Raw genomic sequence first — 27,337 nt, 5'->3', positions numbered from 1 at the left:
CTGAATTATTAAAGGTAAGAAAATTATTGTTATAGGCCTAGCATTACGTAAGTGGAAGGAATGATATCAATATTGGATTTAGGTTTTATTGGGGTATATTTTTAGAGGCCACTTTGCTTGCGAAGTAGTTTTATTATCTTACGTAGAACAAAACTAGAAAATGAAATTTTGAAGTTATAGCGGAAAACAAACTGGGTCCTTAAATATTCTGTTATAAAAAGAATAAGGGCCTCGTCATGTTTGACAATAGACTACGATACAAGTGCGAAAAGTAGGAGATTCGCAACGAGTGGAGATAAATTAAAACACGACCGAAGAAACTGTTTTAAATCGGCACGAGTTGCGAATTACCAATTCGCAAGTGAAGCGTACAACGATTTACAGTACATATGGCCCTTTAAATTTTCAACATAGGCGCTTATAGTGCCAACTACCGCACTAGGGCGGTAATATAGCACCATTTGTACTGTAAATATTATTTTGATTTATAGGTAAAATTTAATTACCTACTTACATTTTTATTACAAACTTCCCGTAGAACCAACATACATTCAGATTCCAAATAATTCAAAATAATATTCGTACGTTGCCCGTGTTTATTTCCGTCCACGAACGACGTGATTCCAAAATAGAAAAGTCAACTGCGCCCGCCCATCGCAGCCGCACGCGCCGGTGCGGAAACGTGCTGTAACGACCGGCAACATGCGGTTTTTCTAAATAAGCATAGGTAAACAAAAGAACAACGACACGCCTTATAACTGAAACTTTTTCAAAATGGGAACCAGCCGGCACGCGGCGGCCATTTTGCTTTTTATCTGTGCTTGTTCGGCTTGTGATGACGACGATGTGGCTGCGTATAGAGTGACCGTTCGTACCCTGTGGAGCGAGGAGACATTTCCTAAGGACTTTCCCGACAACTGGCCTAAGGCGCAATGGTCTCCCGTGTTTGGTAAGCAAAGGGTTTCTATTTTTTTTAATGACTATGTCCAGCACACTTTTATTATTATACTCGGTCACTATTTTGATTGAAGTCAGTTAATACTAATATGCTATGCAAAATAACTACAAGACCTCTGCAGACCATCAACATCGTCATTTGATCTATAATATATGTAGATGTAGGTATGTCGTATATATTTATTTATGTTAGAGAATAGAGAGGGAGAGATTTTTTTTAAATATTCTCTATCCACCGACAAGGGTTTTAAAAAAACAAGCTTTCACGATGATTCACATAAATGGATTTAGAATCTACGCCTTAATATTAGTTTAAATTATCTTGTATGATGTTTTAAGTCATAAATCCATTGTCACTTCATTATCAATCTTTATTTGTAAATCGTATAGACGCGGTAAATAATTAGTATAGGGTAGAGCGGGACATGTTGAGCACATTTTAGATCACCTCTTTGTAATGACTTAACACAGTGAACATTGGGTCTTGAAAAAGTCAAATTGTCTGAATTTGATAGAATTAGAATTTATTTAGGACAAAACCTCATCAGACACAATTCTTATTGTACGTATAAATAAACACAACACAACAGCAAAATTTTCTCAAGTAATAAAACTCAGATATGCTCATAGTTAGTGAGGTAAGTTCAAATCGAAAGTTGCAAAATACATTCTTATTAAACAGGTACAAAAGATCTGTGTTCAATTTGGTGTTTTAAATCAATAAATAATAAATTATTTTTTAACTAGCAGAAACGTCTGCGAACGATGCTATTAAGCTTAGAATAAATTTAAAAGTGGAAAAATTACTGCCTTGGGTGAGACTTGAACTCCAGATTCAGATCCAGAGGCCGTGAGTTCAAGTCTCACCCAAGGCAGTAATTTTTCCACTTTTAAATTTATTCTAAGCTCAATAAATAATGTACATATCAAAGGTCCCTGTGGCATTTATAATCGCAAATCTAAGAGAAATTATACTGAAGCTCAATAAGTTCAAAAAAATCTAAATCATTGAACTTGCGATGGGTCAATGTATGAATTTCACCAATCCTATCTTTTTGTGATTTAGTGTTCCAGCCTGGCGTGTATTGAGTCCAAGATTTTTTAATTGCTCAATTGAAGTGACTGCCCAACATGCCCCGCTCTACCCTACTTTTATTTAGCTGACACCTCTTATCGCGAATGTTCCAAATGTTCGCGTTACTTTTCTGCTGATGCACATCTGCGCGTCATTTATTATCCATAGCTATAAAAAGTATTGGAGTCCATAGAATCGATCGGATAAGGAACACAGAGCTGCGCTCCAAAACTGGTATCGCAGATGTGGGTGTGAAGACCGCCGAGCTCAAATGGGATTGGGCGGGACACATCTGTAGGATGCACCCGGACAGATGCGCCAAAATAGTGACCGAATGGGCACCACAGAGCACCCGAGGCAGAGGCAGGCAAAAAAATGAGATGGCGAAACGACCTGGACTCATTTCGTGGCGACTGGCGGGAGCATACACAAAGCCGTGACGAGTGACGGAAGACAGGGAAGGCCTTTGCCCAGCAGTGGGACACAAAATAGGCTAATAAAAAATAAAAAAAGCTATAAAAATATATGTGGCTTAAAATGCGCTATTACGTTACCAGCCTATGCGAATGATTTAAAAACGATTTTGAAATCAAATAAACGAATTGATTTTTAGTTATATTCCCATTCTATGGCTAGAATATAAATGAACATATTACAATAGAAGATTACAAGATAATTTCATTTATATTAGCAAAGACAATTTGAAATTTAGAGGTGTATTGTCACGTAAATTTACTGCTATCTTTCGACACACGAATAAATTTGCTGTTGCTACAAAGTTTTCTTTGACAATCCACCTCTATTTCAAATTATTTTTGATATAAGTGAATAAACTTTTTTTTGATACCTGATTAACTCTATTGGTTGCAACTGTGATTGTATATGAGTTCATTGCATCAAATAAGCATGTTTGTGGTACCTAACCACTCTTTTTGAGCCACTACATGTACTAGTTGAACCTGTAGAATAGAATAGAACAGAAATCACTTATAGTTTTACCGTGTACATTTGTACAATAAGATGGAATACAATGTTTAACACATACAATCACAACGGCAACTCATTTCGGGTATAGGTACAATATCACAAGATTTTTCAGTGATTTATAAGATTTCATTGCACCACTTAATCATGTTTGAAATAATCATGAAACCAGTTAATTAGTCTAATCAGGTTAATTAGTGTTAAACCATTTTTTTTTTACCGCACCAACTGGGTTAAGGCCCTCTTAATTGTTCAAAAACTCATGAGAAAGACGCATTTTATCCACATGTGGGGCAAAGTAATCAAATGCAATTTTTCAGTTGTTTCCTTATGTTAGTTGGTAAAATTGACTTTTAAATGATATTTTGGTTTGGTTTAATTTTTTTTTGGTATCTCATAGTTCGTATTTTCCTTGCGTTGGTGTCCTGAAATTTTTTGTGTTTCACTCGGAGGTAAAGTTTGTTGAACCCTAATGCCTTGAAACCCTCGCAACGCTCAAGATTCTACTTCTCGAACCACTCACTACGCTCGTGGTTAAATTTTGGAATCGTTCACTTGCTCGGGTAGCAATATTAGCACGCGCGGTTAAACAATAACTTTGCCCCCTTATAAAACAAATAACTATTAAACATCTGCTTGCTTTCTTTCTTACGGGAGAGAACAACAAAAAAATAAGTTTTTTTGCATTCAAAAAAACATGCAAGTCATTTCAATAGGACAAAATGTGTTTTTCGTCTTTTTCCGCAGAGTAAATTAACTCGGAAATAGCGGTAAAACCTTGTCCCAACCAATTACTATAATAAAAACGTCTTTGTTTCGACAACAATAAATGGCTACTAAAGAAATTCTTCGAAAATAGCTGAAAGATCGCAGTCCACAGATAAAATCCAATTGGCCCACTCCGTGTGTCGTATTTTCATTCAACGTAATTAATGAAACAATCCAATATGGCGACCGGGTGGTAAAAATACCAAGTTTCCTGTTAAGTACCCTTTACACTGGACACAGCGCCAATCATTAACAAAACTGGCATATATACGATGGTAATGGGATACATTAATTATTTGACAGGTGACATGTACACCGTGGGCTGGTAAAACCCGGCAGATTTTGAAGGTTCTTGACCGCATTTAGAGACTAAAATGTCATGTTTTTTTTTTAATCGGTCTTGTTTTGGAGCTAAATAATGTCAACTCTTGTGAAAAAATTGTATCTGTAAGGGCCTCCGCTAGCTGGCGCGGGTGCACGGAGCGGACGAGCGGGTTAACGAAAAATAGTATGAGCGACGCTAACTGAAGCGGACGCGTGCGGCGGATTTCACCTACAAATAGCACCCGCGTGCGTGCGCACGCGGCGGGCGTCCGTGTCAGCTAGCGTAGGCCCTAATAGGTAACATAGTGAAAACGCCTTTTTGGCTACAACGCTGCCACTTTTTGACTACAACGTTGGTTTACACATACCTACTAACAGACATAATAAAACTCGTTTTAAAGAAAACTCGAAAATTTTATATGTTAACATAGAAAATCTTTACTTATTCATTGTTTTTTTTTTTGGCCAAGATGTAAAAATAAATACTTAACATCTCGTATGCAGAAAACGCAAAAAAAATATGCGGAATTTGACAAAAATCATGTAACATGTTTTGCTCTTTATGACCTCAGGAATGAGTGGTTGAAATCTGTCGGATTTTACCAGCCCACGGTGTATATCTTTGGTACATTTCTTATTAGATAGATCGATAGTTGTAAGTCAATCATCATGAAATTTTAAGCGTATGAATCCCCATCCGATATAAAGACGACCTTAACCGCAAATGTAACTTTGTAACGTTTGCTTGAAGCACTCAAGAGACATTTGGTGGCGTTAAGATAAGACTGTATTTATTTGTTCCTACCTCTACAGAGCGCTATCTGATGACCTGATTGTAAACTTAATGCGGAAAAAAAGCAAACCTTTCGACTTTTAGGAAGTCTAAATACGTTTAAGCACAATTCTAAGAATACTTTGTGCCTACTATATTATTTTATTAGAGTCCGCCTTAACTAACTTTACACTGATTTGAATAGATCAATTAAAAACATCATATTTTCATAGAAAATTGACAATAATGATGACATCTGTACACTTTGTTATTGAAAATGCACGACAACTAGCTTACTCCGACTCAGTGCGTATCAGATTTTTTTTTTTTTTAATTTAAACTCACTGAAATTATTGTGCAATGATATCTCACAAAACAAGATGTTTATACAGGCTGTTTATTTAGTCTCCTGCAATAATTTACGGGGTGAATATACAGGGTGCTCGCGAGGAACCCATATAACTTTACCACCATGTTCTTGACCATCTTTAGAAAATAAAATGTCATATAAAGTAAACTGGATTCGGCTTAGTTTGCGAGTAATTAATATTTTTTATTTAAGAAAAAATCCAGTATAATGCACCTTTAGGATAGCGACGTTGCAAGACCGCATCACATTATCTGTCTGACGTAAATTGCAGAAGCTCGTTCCTGTCACTATCATCGACATGTGTCATTGAAAATAAATACATAGAATCTTAAAATTCTATCACTTAATCCAAAGTATGATCAATGATCATTGCTTTTGTTAAGTCCACGACTAAAACAATGGTATTAGTGAAGTATTGATAAACAAAATTACTTAACGCCCAAGAATTGATAAATTTAACCGTCTTAGTTTTATTTTGAAGTGACACGTATTTATTCATAAGAATGCATATTTCTTAATGATCGATTGATTTCTTATGATGGCAGAACAACGAAGCTAAGTTTTTGCTACTTCGGTTAAAAATTGGACACCTATTCAGTTTAAATCGTGAAAACTACACATGAAACTAAATAAACAGTTCGAAGTGTTTTTATTACCCATACCATTATTGTTTGATTGTATTAAAGCTAAATAAAGTAACACAAATTTTAATAAGATTATTTATTTATTACCCTACAAACAAAAAAGTATGATCACTGTCAGGAATTGCAATAGGTACCCTTCTCATTCTACCAGCTTGTTCGTCTACGTGCACTTCGTAGAATCCGTGAATCCGTAACCACTCAACTAGATACTGCTTCAGTATTAGTACTCGCAGTATTTTCTATTACAGCATCCTTAATACATTTTTCACTGAGCAGCACTAAAAAACCAATTTACTCTCCTTTCCACTGATTAAAAAGTCTGCCGTCTAAGTTAAACCGCACGATTTGTCCAATTATTAGGAAAATTATTATTCGTCGCACTGTTTAAATAAATGTTATAAACGTGAGACATCATATTGATATTAGAATCAATACCAACAATGTCACCCATCGTTCATGTGACTGATGTCATTATTTAAAGTACTTATAAAACACACTCGAAGGAAATTTCCAAGTGGCCAGTATGTATCATAATCCATGAAGATTGATAAAATATCACTAAAATTATTTACGTATCGACAATAATAGACTGGTAATAATTTTAATGCGTACTTAAAACATTTATTTTCACAGTGCGATATTTTTAACTTTTGGATCCATGCAATAGGTACTTAGTTCTAGTGATATGTATCTACAGCTAGATGGCTGCCTAGGATTTTATTTTTTCTTACTTTGACTTATTAATTATGACTTCCTTTAAATGTCATATTTTTGTTGCATTGCTTGAAGACCAAAAAGTACATTTAAGAAAAAGTATACCGACAATGCCACGTACATTCCCACCAGAACATGTCGCAGATATTATTTTTACGTACGGCTTCTGCAACGGTAACTCCGTGCAGGCCGTTGAGGAGTACCGGCGAAGATACCCTAATCGGCGTGTGCCCCATTATTCTACGATTACGGACATGTTTCGACAATTGCGAGAAAGAGGAATTCGGCCGCACAACTCCGAGCGAGCTGTGGGATTGAATGACGCGACTGAAGACAGGCTTCTTAATTTAATTACGGAAGATCCTTCCTTGTCAACTAGACGCGTAGGCATGATGTGTGGGGTCAGCGACCTCACCGTGTGGCGATGTTGGAAAAAGTATGGTCTTTATCCTTACCACCTCAGAAAAGTTCAGGGACTGATCGAAAACGACGGCTTTTCAAGACTTGCCTACTGTCAGAGAATTAATCAAAAACTTCTTCAGAACCCAAATTTCCTTAAAACTATTTTATGGACTGATGAAGCTCAATTCACGAGATCAGGGGTATTCAATTCACGCAACTGTCATATGTGGATGGAGGAAAACCCGCACGCAATCAGGGAATCCTCGCACCAACATCAATTTTCAGTCAATATGTGGGCAGGCATTATTGACGATAAATTGATAGGGCCGGTGGAGCTCCCTGCTAGACTAAATTCAGAAAGCTACCTACATTTTTTGCGAAACAACTTGATCATTCTCCTCGAAGACATCGATTTGGAGACTCGGCGTTTAATGTGGTTTCAACACGACGGAGCTCCCCCCCATTATGGTCTCGTGGTACGGGATTATCTTAACCAACAGTTTCCAAATAGATGGATTGGTCGAGGATCTCCAACGATACAGTGGCCTCCGAGATCACCAGATCTAACCCCTTTAGATTTTTATCTATGGGGCACTATGAAGAATATGGTCTATTCAAAACCAATTAATTCAAGGGAAGAATTGATCCTAAAAATCACGGAAGCCGCTCAGAACCTGAAAGACTGGCCAGCTCAACTAAACCAACAAATGCGTACAAGAATAAATTTATGTGTTGACAAGGGAGGATCCCACTTTGAAAATTTTTTACCTTGAAGAGTGGCGAAAGCAACCGTAAAAGTTAAAACCATTTTAAGAGTATTTAAGTTTTTTGATAAGAATCGTAGTTATGTTGTTCTCCTTATGTAGTTTAAATGTTATTTTTAGTTACATCTAACAACAAGAGGCGATTCTCGCTGAAAAAAGGCAATGTTTACATTTCGTGAAGTCTTTTCTTTTCTTTCTCTTCTTTCTTCCCTTTCTACAGTGTTCTGACAACACTGCCAGATATTGACTTACAGATTGAAAATATGTTTACACTTTTGAACCTAATTACAAAGAAATAAGGTGAAAAATTGTAAACATATTTTTGACGTCGACTGTACAACTACGATTTAAATCGCCGGTGGTTGATCATAATATTCATAATTATCATAATCCTGCGGGCGGAAATACTAGTGTGTGGCAAGCCTTAAATAAGTAAATCATACATAGGTAAAGAGATCCGATTGCACATTATGTACATTCTGGTTTGAAATAATTTGTTTGACAAGAAATGTCTATGTGACTTACTTGCCGTTCTAGTGAAAAGAGATAGAGACAATAACAAACGTTGCCAGCTCGTCCTAAGGCATTGTGTTACTGGTGAACCAAAAATAATTTATTTAATTTGTATGAAAAGTTAAAAAAGTTAAAAATCTAATTTCGACCTATGTTTATATAATGTTTTTTAATTATTACGACCTCAGCTATATGCTGGTAAAGTTATATGGGTTCCTCGCGAGCACCCTGTATATGTAAGTCATACTATGCAACTTTTACTATGGGACCAACAACGAAATCGCGCAAAAAAGTTTACTCTCCCATAGAAAATGTCAAGGTCATACAGCCAAAATATATGAAACAGCCAATTTTTTTCGTGATATTTTTGCACAATAATTTCAGTGAGTTTAATCTGTATAATACAACAGTGTACTATCTACGGATAAACAAAGATAAACGCCACAAGACAAAGATATTTCATTAATAAACTCCACAAAAAACACCTAAAAAATATGAAACGTCTTTTTAAGCCGAAACGATGCCGTCTCCATTATTTTATGAAAGGCGATATTGAATTATCTCCGGATATAAATCTCCAGCGCGGGCATTTGAAAGGCATTTTGTTCTTTTCGAGGCAAAAAACGTCTTTTGTCTGTTTTCAATCAAAAAGAGGGAGCCAGGGATGGCACGTTACTTAGAGGGCATTAAATTCCTTTTATGAAAAATAAAATACTGGATTCAAACAGCTTATATCGGTTACAGTTTTTCTATCTACAAAAAAGCAACTGTTTTATTTTACAAATAAATACTGTAAAATAAGTTTTGGGGTGACTTATTTTACTGAAAATTACAGAATGTTAACAATTCAATCATAATGAATAACAAATACATAATAATAAATAAATCTGAATTATAAATACTCGTATATTATGTTTACATAGGTCAGTATAGTTTAATTACTGTTCATTATAAAATAATATTTTCACAACATCAAATAACTCGCCATTAAAATAAAAGTAGATTATGATATTAAGACATATTTAATACTATTTATTTTCACTTTGACTTCCCCGAGACTCAAGTAGAATACAATAAAAAGTTTGTGACAGCCCTAACGTGTAGACAGAACAAGATCAAATGGATTTGCCATAGGAAATAGTTGTATGCTACACACAAATATAATTTGTTTTGTGCGCCGACGTCATTTTTGTGTAAACACTCGGGGGTGGAGAGACTTGTAAGGATTTAGAAGGAATCTGGTATATTGTAAAGTAAATAAATTACATTTCATAGGGGACTGCAGGGGTGTACGGAGCTTTTGGGGTTTTTACGAAATTATTAATGGGTTTTTGCTTTTAGGGTTGTCAACTTAACTCTTGGCTCTGTTAGAAAAGAAATATCAGCCAAGAAGCTTTTCATTTTGTATGTCTGAATATACTAAATTAAATTTGTCATTGAAAGCCCAAATGAACGTGTTCTTTTGGGTTTATTAATTATTTACAAAGAGAGCATGATATCAATCAGCCTGATAATCTTCATCAATTTCAACTAATTAGCATTGTATAAAATACACCAACTCTCTTTAATTGGTATATAATATCATTAATAACAACGATAGGTATAGTACACAATAATATTACCTAAAAGCTTATCTTCAATTGGTTTCCTTTACGGTTCTTGATATTCACAATATTCGTATGTAGCATTGTATGACGAAGCAATTCAATAGACTTAGGTATTGACGAATCAGGTTCAAATTGGTTTAACTTTTTCACGACAGTACAATACGAGTACAACACAAGCTTGAAATTACCTAACTAGTTTTATTATCAGTTAGCAACTTGTAATAAAATTATAATATGACTGGCAAATTACATTACTACAGCCAAATTAATACTTAATAAAAAGACACATTTTACGTGAATATAAGAGAATTAGCTCAAAAATGTTAATCTAGAAAACTTTAATATTATACAGTTATTTTATAGCAAAATTACAGAATAATTAAATTCCTCTGAGCTTTATTAATATTCTGTGGCATTCTTGAAATGTGGTAAGACTCGTAATTTTATAATTGAATTTTAATGGATGCAAAGTTGTAATACAATTTACGAAGGGCTATTGTCATATATAGTTGACAGTTGAGTCAGTATAAGTAAAGGTAATAAAAGTTAGTTATGTTATATGGAAATATGGAGATATTTTTATAATTTCTATACAGGGCGTCCCAAGACTATGGGACATCAAGGGGAAGTACCTTAAATATCGTAGATAGGATATTTTGCTGAAAGAAGACTTTATGTTATTTTTAAAAGCCAGTAATTCTGCATTTAAAGATTATCTAAGAATTACTTGCTTCGTCTGGGAATCGAACCGACTTAAATGTGAAAAAAAATCTCCCCTACTTTTATGATTCCAATCGGAAGAATGGACAAAAAATAATAAATCTTCTTAAGTAACATAGTATCTTAAAAGAAAGGAGCAACGTGAAATTAATAATTTTAATCAAAGTACAGTAACATACATGAAACTGCCTAAGTCAATTAAGTATTTTTTTGTAAATTAATTAACTAAATGCTCGAAGCAAGTAATTCTTAGAAAATGCAGAATTACTGACTTTTAAAAATAATATAAAGTCTACTTTCAACAAAATATCCCATCGACGATATTTAAGGTACTTTCCCTTGATGTCCCATAGTCTTGCAGCGCCCTGTATATTTTTAATGTTCAATTTGTTGTGGTAAATTGTATAGTAAATAGAACTTGTTATAAAAATCAACATGTAGTCATCGTCCCAATAATCAAAAACGGGTAGTATATATTTTTTTTATTAGCCTAATTTAGTGTCCCACTCCACTCAACCCTGTATTTTGTAGTTTCCCACCAATTCGGATAAAATACGTCCAAGTCGTCCCGCCATCTCCTTTTCGGCCTGCCTGCACCCCAGCCAGCACCATCTATGGTGTTCCGTGGGTCCCACTTGGTAACCATTTTGACCCACCTTTCAAGGTGCATGCGGCAGACATGTCCAGCCCAGTCCCACTTAAGCTTAGTATGATTCGTATGCTCTTAATTTTAAATTGTTTTAATTAAGGTTAAACCCACTAAGCCTTACGCGAACATCGCTCCATAATTAGGATAGAGCGGACTGCGGTCATAAAAGCCAAGAAATGGCCTGATTTGCATAACTCCCGGCGCAGTGGTCTCAAGCTCGGTAAAAGCTAAGGTGAGCTGGATAAGCGTAGTTTACTAACTTTTCCTGCATTACAATAGCTTACAAAAAAGAGTAAAAACATATTCAATGGGACATAAGATATGCATTTTGTAAGTTAAGATAATTTTACGACTTCATTCACGTGTTTTTTAGTCACTCGCGTGACATGTTTCGGAGAGCCTAGCGCGCGACAATCTAACAACAGGACAATATGACAAGTTATTGATAAAAAAACGCCAATCGGAACTTAAGTAATGAACTTAAGTCATGTGACTTTTCGTATCATCTTTCATACTGATACATCTTTTCTATTCGTTTGTATTCTTCTCGAATATTTTTATTAAAGTCAAGACTTCATTTCCTTGTAATTTTCCGTGTTCCAGGTCAATCCCACAGTGCGCCCTACGCCCTATTCCGTATAGGAGACACCGCCCGCCCTTCAGTTCGCCAGTTCGCCCAGTTCGGCAAACTAGACGCACTGGTTGAGGAAGGCGACGACGAGCCGCGAGTGTACGACCAGTTCTCGTCTCCGAGAATAGCGGCCGGCGTAGGCGAGACTGTGAACACGGTGTTTGTGGACGCTGAACACAGTATGGTTAGTAAATAAAAAATAGATAAATATTATAGGACAATTTTACACAGATCGACCCAGTCCCACGTACATACATAGGTACTTAAATACAAAGAAAACACCCATGACTAATGAACAAACATCCATGTTCATCACACATATAAATGCCCTTACCGTGATTCAAACCCGGAACCTGCTTCGTAGACAGGGTCACTACTGACTAGGCTAGGAGGCCGTCAAGCCATCTGGTTAGTAGACCGGCCCTCATCACTTTCCATCGGGCGGGCCGTATGCTTGTTTGTTACCCACGTGGGGTAAAAAAAACTTAATTTGAAATAATCCTGAACACTGCTGGACTATGTCTGTCTGTATTGATTTACCCTGAAATTAGACTGTTTATTTATCGAAAAACAAACCGATTTACAGCAGTAAGGTGCCATCATGCATCAGTCGTAAAAGTGCATGGCGACTTTATCAATGAATTCATTCATAATTTCTCCATGTGATTTCGCAGCTCACTGTACCTGCGCCAAAGAATCCCGGTCTGAAGCTAGCCTACTTTCAAAATTTCAGACTTTTATAACACGCGTCCATGTTCGTTAGTACCATAGACAAAACTGCAAGTTCATATTAAACATAAGATATAAAACAACGATGGCCCGTCTTTGGCGCAGGTACCTTAATATAAGAAGGTAAACATTATTTTTAGGAATACGACTTACGGACTGATGTATAAACACTATTAAGAAAACTCCCTTGACTTTGTGTTGTATTTTATTGTACCTACATAGTAAAAGTTACATGATTGAAAAATAAACAATATAATTAGTTTTAATAGTGATTAAATTATAACTTTTCCAAAAGAGAGGTATGGGCATTGTGAATGTCATCTCCCTTTGTGTGGTAGGGCACAGCCGGTGGATGTCATTCCAGATCTAGAGCAGAGCCCAACTGGGGAAGTACCTCCACCTTACAGAAAACAGCAGCCAAATAACACTAGACCCTACTCATAGGGTTGTGTTGCTGCCGGTGAGTAAGGTTGCCAGAGCTCAACGAGGGGGGGTCGGGTTTGGGATCGGCAACGCGCATGTGACTCCTCTGGAGTTGCCGGCGTACATAGGCTACGGAGACTGCTTACCATCAGGCGGGCCGTATGCTTGTTTGCCACCGAAGTATCATATAAAAAAAAAACTGTTGTGGATAAAATGCAACTTCCTCATCAGTTTTTGAGCTTTTGCGATTTGGTGTGATAAAATAAGATTTTTAGTATCATCTACCTAATATATGGAATAGAATTGAAAAGGCAATCTTAACAGCAGCAGACATGTTAGTTTTACCCGTATGACGGGCTATCCCGTATAATTACGTTTGTAATACAACGCCAGACAGATGAAAAGGGTTTCTCAAATGGCTAGGTATTACAGAGGAACGTGTACAATAACTAATTCTGCCAAGGAAAGCCACCCTCGTCTACCTAAGTCCTCCTAATAATAAAATTTGCTTTAGATACCTTATCATATTTATGTGGAAGTATATAAATAAGTATACGACGAATTTATCAAAAGCGTTTTATAAGGGAGTTGTGAAGAAAACAGGGAAACAGGGGAGGCCAAAAGAAGAGGTACAGTCAGATGCAGAGAGAGGTGACCCTATTTTAAGCATGTTGTCCTATTCGCTATGTGCACGACTGCCACGCAACCTAGCGTCCGCAAGTCTAGGGGAAAACGTCAATGCACTACATCTTATAAAACTACTCCAAAACTAAACACTACTCAACAGATTTTCATACGACTTTCACCTATCAATAGAGTGATTCTTGAGGAAGATGTATAATTAATGTAGGTGTATAATTTGTTAAGGTTTTGTGTAAATTGGTTGAAATACGATGATGTTGTCAGAAAAAATCACGCTGATCGAAAACGCAACGCAAGCTTTAATGGAAAACGCTGCCTAATCCTTTTGAGCTATAACAATACAACGCATGGTGGGGTTGTCTCTCTTTCATGGGTCTACAAAAAAGTCCGCAATGTTGAATGTCTATCTTTTAAGGATAAGTTAAAAGATAGACATTCAATACAGCGTGATAAAACGGTGTGCGTCACTTTCAATCCCGTGATGATAGAAAGTGATGGTTATTTTATAACGTGAATAACGCCATCCATAATACGTCTTCTGAATAACATCTTTGTAGCTTTATACATGGCGCTTAAGTCCTATATCTGTGTACACCAATGTTAATTAGACTTCGGCCTCACTTAGCCTTTCCTTCGAACCCTGACATGGGTTCACGTAAGTACTGATAGTTTGACTCGCTTGTAATTTACATAAATAATTATGCCAACAAGTTTGAGGTCTCGCCTACTGGGATATGGAGATAGTGTGGCGTTAATTTACTGGGTCTCTGTAGTATAAAATACTGTGATTTTTATTATTCCCAAGGGGACTTCTATTACTCTTCAGTGGCTTAATGCAAAGTATTATTTGCAGTCGAATATTCTCGTGGTTCTGAACTATGTTACTAGGTATAATTATTTTCACATAGCTTGGATACCTGTAATCTACATGCAATCTATAACCTTAATACGCAAAATTATATTTTTACATTTACAATTTTATACCCACCGGTCTACTGAGAAAACTCAGATAACTAATTATTTTAAAAAAACTAGGGTATTTTTGGGTTGATCGAATTATCGTTTTCATACGTCCCTATATTTTAAATTACATCGAAACCGTTTTTGAGAAATTACCAAAAAAAAATAACGAAAATATATCTGAAATATGTTAAATTATTTGCCGCTACTGTAACTAGGTATTTAACAAAAAGGTTTATTACTCACCTTGAACTCCTCAGGCAACTCGATATGGAGTGACATTGGAATAACTGCATTTTTCACAAAATTTATGAACCATCAATTATGTTTACGCAAATCAACAGTACTCAACTCCTTAACATTTGGTACACTGAAGCTGCAAGGGTTTACGGGCTGTACGACTGTTTAGCACATCGTGTTATTTAAAAATTGTCCACTTAGATCAGATTCGTTAAGTAAAACACTTGCAGTTGCTTGCAGCTTCATAAATAGCATTCAAAAACGTTTACACTCGTTAAAGAAATAAACACAACAACACGGAATTATAGTATTAATCATAAAGTCAAAAGAAAAAACATTTTCAAACACAATGACACTGTCATGACAATCAATTAAGTTTTCAGAAGAAGGACAAGCAAATTCAATTAATAAAGGGTAAACCATAGATAAAATATAAAGCATTATGGATATTCTTTATCTGTGAAGTAAACACTTAATTGAAGGTTGTCATAAACATTAAAATTCGGGCTACAGTCTGTTCGGAAAGAGTCGTGGAATGTGTGGGGCTCAATTAAATACATGCCACGACTCTTCTCTTTCCGCACAGACTCTACATTAATTTAAAAACGCATCGTTGTAGGTTGCTACCAAGTAAAAGATACGTTCATTTGTTTCAGGTGTCGTTGATGTCCCGCATTATACCGTCTCCAGACTGGTTCATTGGAGTAGACAGCCTCAACCTCTGTGTCGACTCATCATGGGTAGACCAAATCACCTTAGATGTGAGTAGGTACATTATACACCGCACGCTTAAAAAAATCGCTGTACCGGTTTAGACGAAATTTTGAGAGTCTCGTTTAGATTAGAGTCTCGAAAATCACCATTAGTCGAAGTCAGATGCAGACACCTATGAAGATAAATAGTTAATAGGTAGCTATCAACACCAAGCTGATAAAATTGCCATTGAAGATACATATTTGAGCAATGCAAAAATCGTCTTCGATCTTACTATTTAAATTCAAAGAGACTTTTAGATGCAAAGTTCATGGAATAAAAAATATTCTTACATACAATCAAATTGGCGAGAAAGTGTTAATGTAGATATTGTATCATAACAGCTATATCCATTGGACGCCGGAGCAGCTCAGGGCCTGACGTTCACCGCTCCTCGCTGGGACAACGACCCTCCAGAGCCTGTATTCAAGCACAGGCCCCGCTACCCCAACCATCCGGCATCTGGTTTCTACTACCCGTCACTAAGGGAACTGCCTGCTATCGCTAAAGTCGAATTTAATAAGGTATAAAGGACAGTTCTAGGAAAACATCGTTCATTTTAGATACAACGTTACCCATCTATCAAGGAGATTTCAATAATTGTTGGTTTCGCATTACAGCTTGATGATGGAAAATAAGACAAGGTCCTATCGAGACTCATCAAGAGAGTCTTAATAATATACACACCTAATCAGAGATCAAAACTGTCGAGGTGAATCTAAAACTATCTCTTGAGGCGTGCGGCTTAGGTCCATTAGCAGTAACAACTAAAACAACTTTATTTAAGTCTCGACAGTAAATCTGAAATGAAGATCGACATAATCTAATATATTTACTTAGCTCAATTGGGCCTGTCAATTCGAATATTTTGCAGAATGTACTAGTAAGTTACAACAGATTTACTCCCGACTTTCAGAATACTTTAGGTAACTTGAGAAATACACTGTCTTCATTCATTGTTCTTCAATAGTTTGCCTCCTTAACCGAATAATGTATCATTAATTTCTCGTTAATATTATTTCAGATTAAAGCATATTCAACGATCGATATAAACAACTTAGTACGAAAGGAACTAATCAATAAATTACGTAAGAAGAACGATCGTAAAGGGCACCCAAGACTCAGGGCATTCATTGCAGACTCAGAAGAAATGACGACAAAGAGCTCAGTGGAGGAACTTATGGATTTAGAAGAAGAGCCGTTTGGTACACCGGCACCTGACTCGCCCGAGAATCATGTTGTCGTTGTAACTCAAGCACCAACTACGTAAGTAATCAGAAATAATTTTTATCTCTTAATCAATCTCTTTACTGTAAGGATAACTTAAGTGGAACTGTACGACTGCATAGAGCATTTTCGTGTTGTTTTTACCCAATTATATCAAGACAAATACATATCTTGACTTGTTCTCTTAGATCAAAGGCTCGATAACTCGACAGAATGTAACGTGTAAACCATTGGGTAGTTTTCTAAATCGGTATATTCTAAAAGGAGTTTCGTAATATTTCGTTTCAATACGGTTACCTACTTACACCTATAATAGGATACTGTTAAGCAATAATGTGCCAAGTACATGGGATATCCATAGCACAATACACTATTGCGTAACACTCTCGCTATAAAAACAATGCCAGTAGATTACACGTATATGAAAATGCCCTAAAACATACCTATATTTTCAGAACAACGACAACAGAAGCAGAGTTCAGTAGTGACCTTAGGAACATGGACGATGTGGTGCTGGCCGTAGCTCAAGGCCACAGGATGGGACTGGGCAAGCGTTTGCCCCGTCATTTCAGGTCTCGTCTGCACCACGCAGTTAACAAGATACAACGTAAGTATATTTATTGGAAGAACTTACAACAACAGAAGGCAGCAATCTCAAGGATGATGTAGTAGTGCCTAAGTTTTGTACGTGAACTTTAAATCTGCTTCCATACTGATATTACTGATGGGCACTCTGGTCCTACCAAATTTTTTAATTTGCATGACAAGACGGTCAGAGGAAAGTAAGAGGAAAGTAGATAATAAGGTGTAGACTACATGTAGGTACTTATTTTTTTATGTTTACGGAGTTAGGTAAAACAATGATTGAATGAGTCTGTTTAGAAAGAGAAGAGTCGTGGAAAGTATTGAGTTGAGCCCCATACATTCCACGACTCTTCTCTTTCCGCGCATACTCTACTCCGAGCAACTGTAAACCCTATACTAAAGAGAATTTGAAAAACAGGTGGATTGTAAAAGAAAACTTTGTAGCCACAGTAAATTTACTGCGATCTTTCGACACATGATTAAAACTTTTAGATCGCCATTTGACTTTGATCATTATTCTTTCACTGATATGTGTTAAATTTGTTAGATACCAAAAAGTGGCATCATCTAATAGATCAAAGGTCAACGGTATGGCGGCATCGTTTCGACCGATGGCGGCACAACCTTAAGCCGATGCCCGGTAAGATGACACCAGTTTTTCATATTTAACAAATTTAACACATATCAGTGAAAGAATAAGGATCAAAGTCAAATGTCGTTCTAAAACTTGACAATCCATCTCTATTTCAAATACTCTTTGCCTATACTAAACACGTCCGCCCGGATGCTTTTGGGCTGGGCGATATTCCACAAACTTTATTCCATTCCATAATCCTTTGTTTTAATAAATTACTGTATTGTTTCAGCTGACGACTGCCTAGTATCCAGCTGGAGCGAATGGACACCATGTTCGACAACCTGCGGCTACGGCGACAAGTTCCGGACGAGAACGGTTGTGCGAGCGAGACAGAACGAGGGTCGCGACTGTCCCCCTCTGAAGGAGCGACAACATTGCGGTCGCGTTAATTCTTGTTCGAAAATGCAATATTTTGGTAGGATTCATGTATAAAAAAAAATGTGATTTTGATATAGCTTTTACGTATCTTATTTTAAAAACTTATTGCAATTAAATATGAATTGGAACAAATCAACTTTATTTATTACCACTTTAAAAAGAATCCACTTAGCATGTAAATTATCCGCAAAGCAGGCTTCGCCATGTGGCCACAGATGCATATCAACAACATGCTTCATCATTGAATTGGATAATATAATTTTAAATACAGGATATTTAAAGAAATATGAATTGGCGAGTGGGTGGGTGCCAGATATCAACGTTATAAAATTTTGATTTATATTTAGTTGCAACTTAAAATTTCTCCTACCCTAAAATAAAGGACACATTTGTATCAGAATCGTATCAATTGTCATAATCTCTGCCCAACCCTCCAGAAAACAAACATATAAATATATAATAAGTAAGTACCTACATGTGAATAGAGTGTCCAATGGTCAAAGGGAGACCAAACGAACTCCTAGGGTAGTCCCTGTAGCTAAGTAAGTGGATACGCAGGAATAAATAATTTAATCACATAAGGTAAACCAAGGACAGTCGTAAAGGGATAGAACTTTTATAGCGGTCCGCGACGATAAAACGGTGGCGTGCGCGAGATTATGAATTAAATATTAAAACACTTGAATCATTCAGTACGAATTCGTTGTCGAATTAGCTCGTTAATTCTTGTCTGTGCATTAAAGTGGTTCAATTTTGTGTGGAAAAAACCTATTTTATTTTCCTTTCTTTTTGGCTGTTAAGAGTAATTATGTATAGGGTCACGTTTTGTCCTTTGAGATGTCAAAACAGTGCTTAAATCTTAAATCCTTTTATACCTAATAAAGGGTCGTCAACTTGAACCTATGGACTTATAAGCGCCGACGAGCGTGAGATGGTTCCCCTTAGCATCAGGCTATCGTATGTTCGTTTTTATTCACCACCATAATAGTAAAACTACGCCACGAATAAAATTCTAAGCAATTAGGCGTCAAATGATAAGTAATAAATTTTCACTTTATTTTCTCAAAACTAAACACTTCACACATGCACTGAAAATGATTGATACAAACGTACAAAATACCCCTCTGGCCACGTAGTCCGACTGCTTTGTCACGTTGAATGCATGAAAATTACTTATACAATGACATCGTGTGAAATACACTTATCTCGTTCTTCTATGGGCATGATTATTATTTGGCGTCTAAATAATTAAAGAAACTAAAATGACAGAGTAATTGTTAAATACTACGGTAGGTAGTACACTTGTTATTACATATGTGCGCAATCCACTATAGATAGTTAGTTTGTTATAGATAGTTTGTTATTAATCAAACAAACATCGAAAATATGAAAACACTGGGTTCCCGCTGCCTGATGAAGAATCGATGACTACTTAAAGAAGCGATAAAAAACAGCACTGAGACGACAAAAATTATACAATTTTCAGATCCATAAACTTTCACCTTTTTTTATTCGTCTCTTGTCCATAACAGACATGTGTCGGCGTATTTTTTCGATTATCCTCCTGCTCGCAGTAAAATCTCACTGGCGATGGCATCGATCCGCAGCTCATTTGTATTCGAGATGTGATCTTCTCAAAATCAAGGAGTATGTGATTCGATTTCTATGCTCCCGGGTATATTATATAGAGCTGTAAAACTTGATAGATCAATTAGATTTTAACTATTTCTTTTGATTTTGTCTCATCGCCTAGGAGAAAATAGCTACTTAACTTTTTGTAAACATGTTGTAAAACAGAAAGGTACCTACAACATAAAACCTTGTTTTATAATTTTGAATAATATAAAACTTTAGTTTTAAAGAGTAACAGCGGAAACGTAACTGCGGCAAGTTTACTACTTATATTCCAACTATAATTTTTTCTGAATATTTGTTCCAAAGAAAATAAAACCGGCCAAGAGCATGTCGGGCCACGCTCAGTGTAGGGTTCCGTAGTTACTCTTCCGTCACAATAAGCTAAACTGGAGCTTAAAGTATAATAAATTGTTAACCAAGGGATGAAACGGTACCTTTCACGCGAGTTAAACAAATAGGCAAATTTGCATAATCAGTACCTAATTAAAGTAAGTCTTTTTACTATGAAGGGAAAACTTTTTGCGATAACTCAAAAACAGCTAAACTGATCATATCCGCTATAGTTTTCATTTAATGTCTTTCTTAAGCTCTACTTCCACGATTTTTTTCCTTATTTTTTGGACCTATGGTTCAAAAGTTAGAGGGGGGGGGACACATTTTTTTTTTCTTTCGGAGCGATTATCTCCGAATATATTCACTTTATCAAAAAATGTTCCTTGAAAACCCCTATTAGTTTTGAAAGACCTTTCCAACGATACCCCACACTCTAGGGTTGAAGCGAAAAAAAAATTCACCCCCACTTTACGTGTAGGGGAGGTACCCTAAAAAAAATTAAATTTTTAGATTTTATTGTACGACTTTGTCGGCTTTATTGATTTATATATCCATGCCAAATTTCAGCTTTCTAGCACTAACGACCACGGAGCAAAGCCTCGGACAGACAGACAGACAGACAGACAGACAGACAGACAGACAGACAGACAGACAGACAGACGGACATGGCGAAACTATAAGGGTTCCGTTTTATGCCATTTGGCTACGGAACCCTAAAAAGAAGATTCATTAGAAGATTAATAAAAGGAACATATTTACCTGGTTTCAAGAACAAGCAGTGTATCGAATAAAGTCTGACATTGATGGTTTATTACGGCATTTAAACCCAACAATAATGCCCCAATTGCACTACGTCGATTTTGGGTCGTTTTCCGCATCAAATAATGGCCGGTCTACCCCATATTTTGACTCGGTAACCGCTTTAGGTAAACAATCCAGTGTAATTGCATTCTAAACTACAACACTTTACAGTCATATACGGAAAGTGTATAACCGGAATCTGTTAAAACCTTCATAGTTGCTAATGTGATGTAATGTTACATTTTGGCTGACAGGAATTTGAATTTATGAAATGTGCATTCTGTGTCAATATTGTTGACTATAATGTTTTACTGAATATTAAAATATATGTTATACTGTTATAGTTAGGGAGGCGAATAGGGGAATTTTCGGTAATACTCGAGCGTGGCAGTTTAAGATATGAGAGATACCTTAGACCTAATAGAACAACCTAGTAAAGTATTTAGCTCTATATGTAGTGACGCGCGCCTAGGATAGACGATCAGATTAGTAAAAAAAAATCGATAGTCTGAAATACTCGAGCGCGTCAGATTAAGATATTGGGGGTTGATTTTAGTGTTTTAAGACTAAATTTAACTAATCTGACGATAAGTCCTTGACGCCGCCGAGTTTGTTCAATTTACAGTGTCCAGTCAAAATTCTGGTCACCGCGCAGGCTTTGTGTCTTTTGAGCCCTAGAAGCTCCCTAGCAGTTTTGCTGTTGAACCCTTTGATTAGAGCTTTCGAGTGTTCTTGTCCTTTTACGAACTTCCACCAATCGTTTGCCCTTATTTTTTCTAAATTGCTGAGCAGTGAATATGCATCCCGTTTTGTGATTCCACAGATCGGTTCTGGGCCGACCAGGGGTGTGTCTGCGCCCTTTCTAGCAAGTTCGTCCGCTTCTTCGTTTCCGTTAATGTCGGAGTGCCCTGGTACCCATCTAAGTGTGACTTTGTTGGAGTTTGTCAGTGCATTGAGGTTTGTTTTACAGTTCTGGACTAGTTTTGAGTTTGACTCAAGGGATTCTAGTGCCAGCAGAGCAGCCTGGCTGTCTGAGTTGATGTAGATATGTTGGTGTCGTAGGTTTTTATCCAGGTTAATCTCCGCACATTTGTTGATGGCGTAGACTTCAGCCTGGAAGATTGAGGCCTGTGTGCCCATGCTGACGCTGGCTCTGAGCTTAGGTCTCTCACCATAGATCCCACATCCTACACCAATGCCTTTCTTGGAACCATCCGGGTACCAAATATGGCTTCCCTCTTAGACGTACATTTGGTCGTTGGTCCATTTGTCTCTAGGAGGTATTTCTACTGTGTACAGTTTAGTGAAATGACATTCAGTGTGCGTGTCATCGGTGGGCATGCTAAGGGTTCTATTTGCAAAAACCCAGGCCTTTAGTTTGGTTAATGCTTGAGAGCGCCATTTTGGCCTGTTTAGCATGCATATTCTGTAGACGCACTGCTTAGCCTCCTTTTGCACCTGCAAGTGGAGTGGTATAATATCCAGCAGTGCGTCTAGGGCCGCCCCCGGTGTCGAGGAGAAGGCCATATATAACAATACAATTATAATACAATTTTTATATCATTTCATTTTTTTATACAATAAATAATACAATTCGTACTACATTTCATCTACATTTACGTTGGTTGCATCTATCGCTTTATTGTCATTCTTAAAATCCCCGTTTTATCAAGGAGAAAGAAAGGAAAAAAGAAACCAAAAAACCTTTTTCGGTCAGATTAAGAGAACCCACCAACATTTTTGTCAGATTAAGAAAATATGCTTTCAGGATACCGAGATAAACCTCCCCTATGAAAATCTGACGCGCTCGAGTATTTCAAAAAAACTTTTTTTTTTTGCATTTTCAAAAATTCATCGTAACTTATCGTCACGCCGAAATCGTCAGTTTTTTTTAAAGGGAGCTTCCTTGGGGCCTACTTAACACCCCTTCCGAAAATCTGACGCGCTCGAGTAATTTTTTTTATTTTGAATTTTTGACTACTTTATATTCCTACCCCCACCACGCAAACCGGCAGATTAGTATACCGTTGTTATCAGAGGCACTTGGGGCATACGTAGTATGAATATCTGACGCGCTCGAGAATGCCCAAGTAACTGTTTTTTTTTAACATTTTTGAAAAACCGTACACGCCAAACCCACCGCTAAAATGGTTTTTATCATACGAGCTTTTCTTTTCGAAATTATTTGATCTTTCGATTTTGATAGGTCTCGACGGCGCCGTTGAATTACGCCATTTAGCTACCTCGCCTCCCTAACTATTATGACTGTGATTTATTTTATCAGAATCGTAAAATAAATTTTCATGCACATGCAGCTCTAGAAAATTCCTCTCGTGTGCGCCCGATCGGAAACACCAATGGAGTGTCTCTCATGGTCTCTCATACTGAACGCGCGCACAGATGACGCGCCGCCAAATGCCACGAGTTTATTGTTGAGGTTGAGTGGAGGTAGAAGGTCACTGGCAGTAGATTGGTACAGTCGACGCGCGATAAATCATGACACGTGACATGGTCCACGTAGAAATCGTCAATAATGTTAAATTTTCACTATCTTAGAGGTATTTTCAAAAATCCTTATATTTTCAACATTAACGGAACATAATTATGCTTCAAATTTAAGGTCGTATCATCAAGCTTAGGCTGTGCGTTGTTGGTCAATTATAGGTAAATGTATAATTAATTAATTATATTATGAGTTTCACTGTGCCAAATTGTGCAGAACGTAACTATCTCACAAAAAAATATATAAATTGATATAGTCAGTCCCTTTTTTCACTAGCACTAAAAGAAAATATTTTCGCGGCAACATATCATTTCTATCGAAACAAAACATATTGCGCAACGTAGTAGTTACCTCGCGAAAATATTCGAAAGCTATTGAGAACGTATCCAAAACGGTATCACTTCAACCTGTGCCTAATCCGGGGAACGGAAGAGAAATATTTTTCCGATATCGTAAACCGAATGATTTTGGCACAGCAATGCGAGAAAAGTGTTCCGCTTTTCTGACGTACCTATCCATTTTCGGACCTTAGAGACGCACAAAGAGGAAACGTCGAAACGAGGAAATTAAGTTTCGTCGTGAACGTTAACTATTGTGTGTGTTAACAATAAATTTTATTAGTTTATAGGCATATTAATTTAAATGCTATTGATGGAATAATGATCAGTAGATAGTGGCAATATATTGACTACGGTTTAACACCTTGGAATTATTTATTAAATTACACAACATACATATTTAAGTCAAAATGTAACAAGGTTTAATTTAAAAAATGTCTTGTTTCAAAACAACGATATTTATTTTATTTACTGATTATTTTTGCTAAACAACAATTTCTACATGAGAAAATTTCATAACCCTTAAAAGCTGTCTGAAAAGATTTCTTCACACTTCAGGGAATACAATCCTACATCTTATAAAACAAGTCCCCTTGCGTCTGTCTATATGTCTGTCTGTATGTTCGCGTTAAACTCAAAAACTACTGAACGAATTTTCATGCTGTTTTGCGTATAAATAAATATATAAATATTATAGGACATTATTACACAAATTGTATAAGTCCCACAGTAAGCTCAATAAGGCTTGTGTTGAGGGTACTTAGACAACGTAATATATAATATAATTAATCTATAAATATTTATAAATACTTAAATACATAGAAAACACCCATGACTCAGGAACAAATATCCATGCCCATCACACTAATAAATGCCCTTACCAGGATTTGAACCCGGGACCGGAACCCACTGGGCCAGACCGGTCGTCATATAAAAATAAAGTGATTCTTATGAGAGGTTAAAGTGTATTAATTGTCAATTTCTACTAATGACGCTGGAAAAAAATACGTTAGCGAGGAGCTTTAATAGTAAACGCCTCCCATTCCGTTTGACATATTACAACATAGTATAAAAGGGTATATAGTGTTTTATAAGTGTTTTAATACAATCATAGTTGTACATACGTATAGTATGGAATTGTCATTTCACAGTGTATTAGTTTTAAACTGTAATTCTGTGTAAATATTAAATAAATAAATAAATAATAGTGTATACTTGGTGGATTCATTTTTATTGTTGTACAAAAAAATCCGCGATGGTATATGTCTATATTTTAAGAACAACTCACAATACCCATATTCAACTTCAAAACAAATGAAAAGTTATTTACACGGATACAATATTAAAAATTATTAAATTAAATACGTTAGTTACATGGAGCATTTCATATATTTTTATGGGACTACATTCGCGAACGCGACGTCGGAGGTTCTTCTAATTTTTGATATATCTTAAGAGCAATTCCTAGCTGAGCAACTTTTCAAATCTCGAATTTTTGAAGCTATGTTTCTGTCGCGCTGCGGTGGGCGGGAGCCGGAGCTATCTAAGTGTGAGTGCGCGCACACAGACGCGAGACTCGTGCGCTCGCTCATTGCGCGCCATTCCGTCGACATCGCCCGCGAGCCGGACGGAATTTATTCTGCGCTGCCCGACGCAAGTTGTTTCTGTTGTTACCACGTAATATTGTTTTTCATTTTTATATTATACTGTATCTATTACACCCTAATACTAAACACCCTATCACCTGTACTAAATGTATTTTACACCTATTATGACGAAATAATAAATGATTGATTGATATTAATTACCATATAGGTAAAAACTGCAAAAAAGAATGATGTCTCAGCTTCGGTTGTCGTCGTACAGTCAAGTGCAAAAATATGTATCGAAAGAATCGTCTCATAAATATGGTACTACGCTCTTATTACACTGGAATAAGATGCTATGGGACATATTTTTGAGTAAGATGTGTACACCCATATTTTTACACTTGACTGTACCTATCCGTATCAGTAAGTTGGGAGTGATCACGGTGTGTTGTGAAATTTTGTAAGTAGGTATAAATATACCTATGGTTAAACTACAATCTATTTAACTTATAGTACGATGGGGCTAAACTTGGGCCGCCTTATTGAAGAACGTATCGCAATGACAATCTGGGTAAAGTATGTTGGGATAATGCCGGACAATTTTGGGACCAATAGAGAGAACTCGTGAAAAAATGTTTTTTCGAGATCTCAACACGTGACAGATTCTTGAAGTACGTAGCGAATCGTTAAATAATAACCGTAGATTCGGCCTGAATTTTGGTAATCTTCAATATAGAACGGTTTTAGTTTTGTACCTGTGTAAAGATGAGACATACTTTTTTTAGGGTGACGAGTGTTTTGCCATCAAGGGAGAACATTGGATGGTGAAAAAAAGTTGCTTCTAATGGAAAGAGAATAAGGTATCACAAAGAAATAGGTCCGGTGTCTACCCTTTTGTATCCGATCTTAACCCTGATACAATAATTGGTAAAATTGTGGCTCTCAAACTTTGATACCTATGTCATAAGGCAATTTGATAAGTAAACAATGTGCTAAGAAACCTCTTATTGTAAGGTTTACCCGAAGTAATAAAAAAAACCCACTAAAATAATAGATACGTTGCGAAGTTTTGACAATTTAAGATTTCGTGAACTATACAGGTTTAGGGAAAGTGTAAATGTATTGTTTATTGAATGGAATGTACTGGAAGATATTAAGTACTTAAGTAGGAGGGACAAAAATCAAAATAAAAAATAATCGTGCCCAGTCATTTTTAATGAAGGTCGCCAAAAAAATAAGATTCAAACTTAGAAATCAAAAAGACTAAGTAGTTCTTTAAAAAGGTCAAGGTCACTGAGAGCCCATCTTGAAGTATGGAAAATAATTAAAATTGCGATTTTGTTGGTTTAATTTTACAATAGTTGACAATCTTTTTTTTTTGATAAAATGTAAGGATCGTATGTAAAGAGTAAAGTAAATATATCGGAAAAGAGAGCCCTCTTGAAGCATTTTAAGGAAACTAATTTCGAAGCCCTATCTCTATTTTCTATCCGAATATATGTAAATGTATGTATGCGTGCACATCTACATATGCATCCGTATGTGTAGGTACTTTATTGCGAAAAATTGCTCATTTGCTATCTATTTTACTCGATTTTGTTATAAATTTCAACATGTATCATCATCCCTATACAATATAAATACTCTTTATTGCACACCTCAATAAAAGA

At 36.3% G+C, this 27,337-nt stretch overlaps 1 protein-coding gene across 1 annotated transcript; it reads left to right on the top strand.

The window, feature by feature from the left end:
- The first annotated feature begins 575 nt into the window (after window positions 1-575).
- On the top strand, window positions 576-18,600 carry LOC133533652 (spondin-1-like). The gene is made up of 7 exons (XM_061872680.1): window positions 576-949; window positions 11,867-12,078; window positions 15,545-15,649; window positions 15,986-16,165; window positions 16,666-16,907; window positions 17,324-17,475; window positions 18,320-18,600. Exons 1-7 carry the CDS (start codon window positions 775-777, stop codon window positions 18,520-18,522), a joined length of 1,269 nt encoding a protein of 422 aa, XP_061728664.1. The 5' UTR covers window positions 576-774; the 3' UTR covers window positions 18,523-18,600.
- Window positions 18,601-27,337: the final 8,737 nt, after the last annotated feature.

The sequence above is a fragment of the Cydia pomonella genome, unplaced genomic scaffold, assembly GCF_033807575.1.
Source record: "Cydia pomonella isolate Wapato2018A unplaced genomic scaffold, ilCydPomo1 PGA_scaffold_188, whole genome shotgun sequence".
NCBI lineage: Eukaryota > Metazoa > Arthropoda > Insecta > Lepidoptera > Tortricidae > Cydia > Cydia pomonella.
Note: the sequence above shows the minus strand (reverse complement) of the source record. Positions and strands in the feature narration are given on the sequence as shown.

Excerpts from the sequence above, each read along its gene's own strand:
- LOC133533652 (XM_061872680.1), top strand. The coding sequence starts at position 775 with ATGGGAACCAGCCGGCACGCGGCGGCCATTTTGCTTTTTATCTGTGCT. Across the intron at positions 12,079-15,544 it reads TGGACGCTGAACACAGTATG|GTGTCGTTGATGTCCCGCAT; the intron begins GTTAGTAAATAA and ends CATTTGTTTCAG. Across the intron at positions 15,650-15,985 it reads TAGACCAAATCACCTTAGAT|CTATATCCATTGGACGCCGG; the intron begins GTGAGTAGGTAC and ends GTATCATAACAG.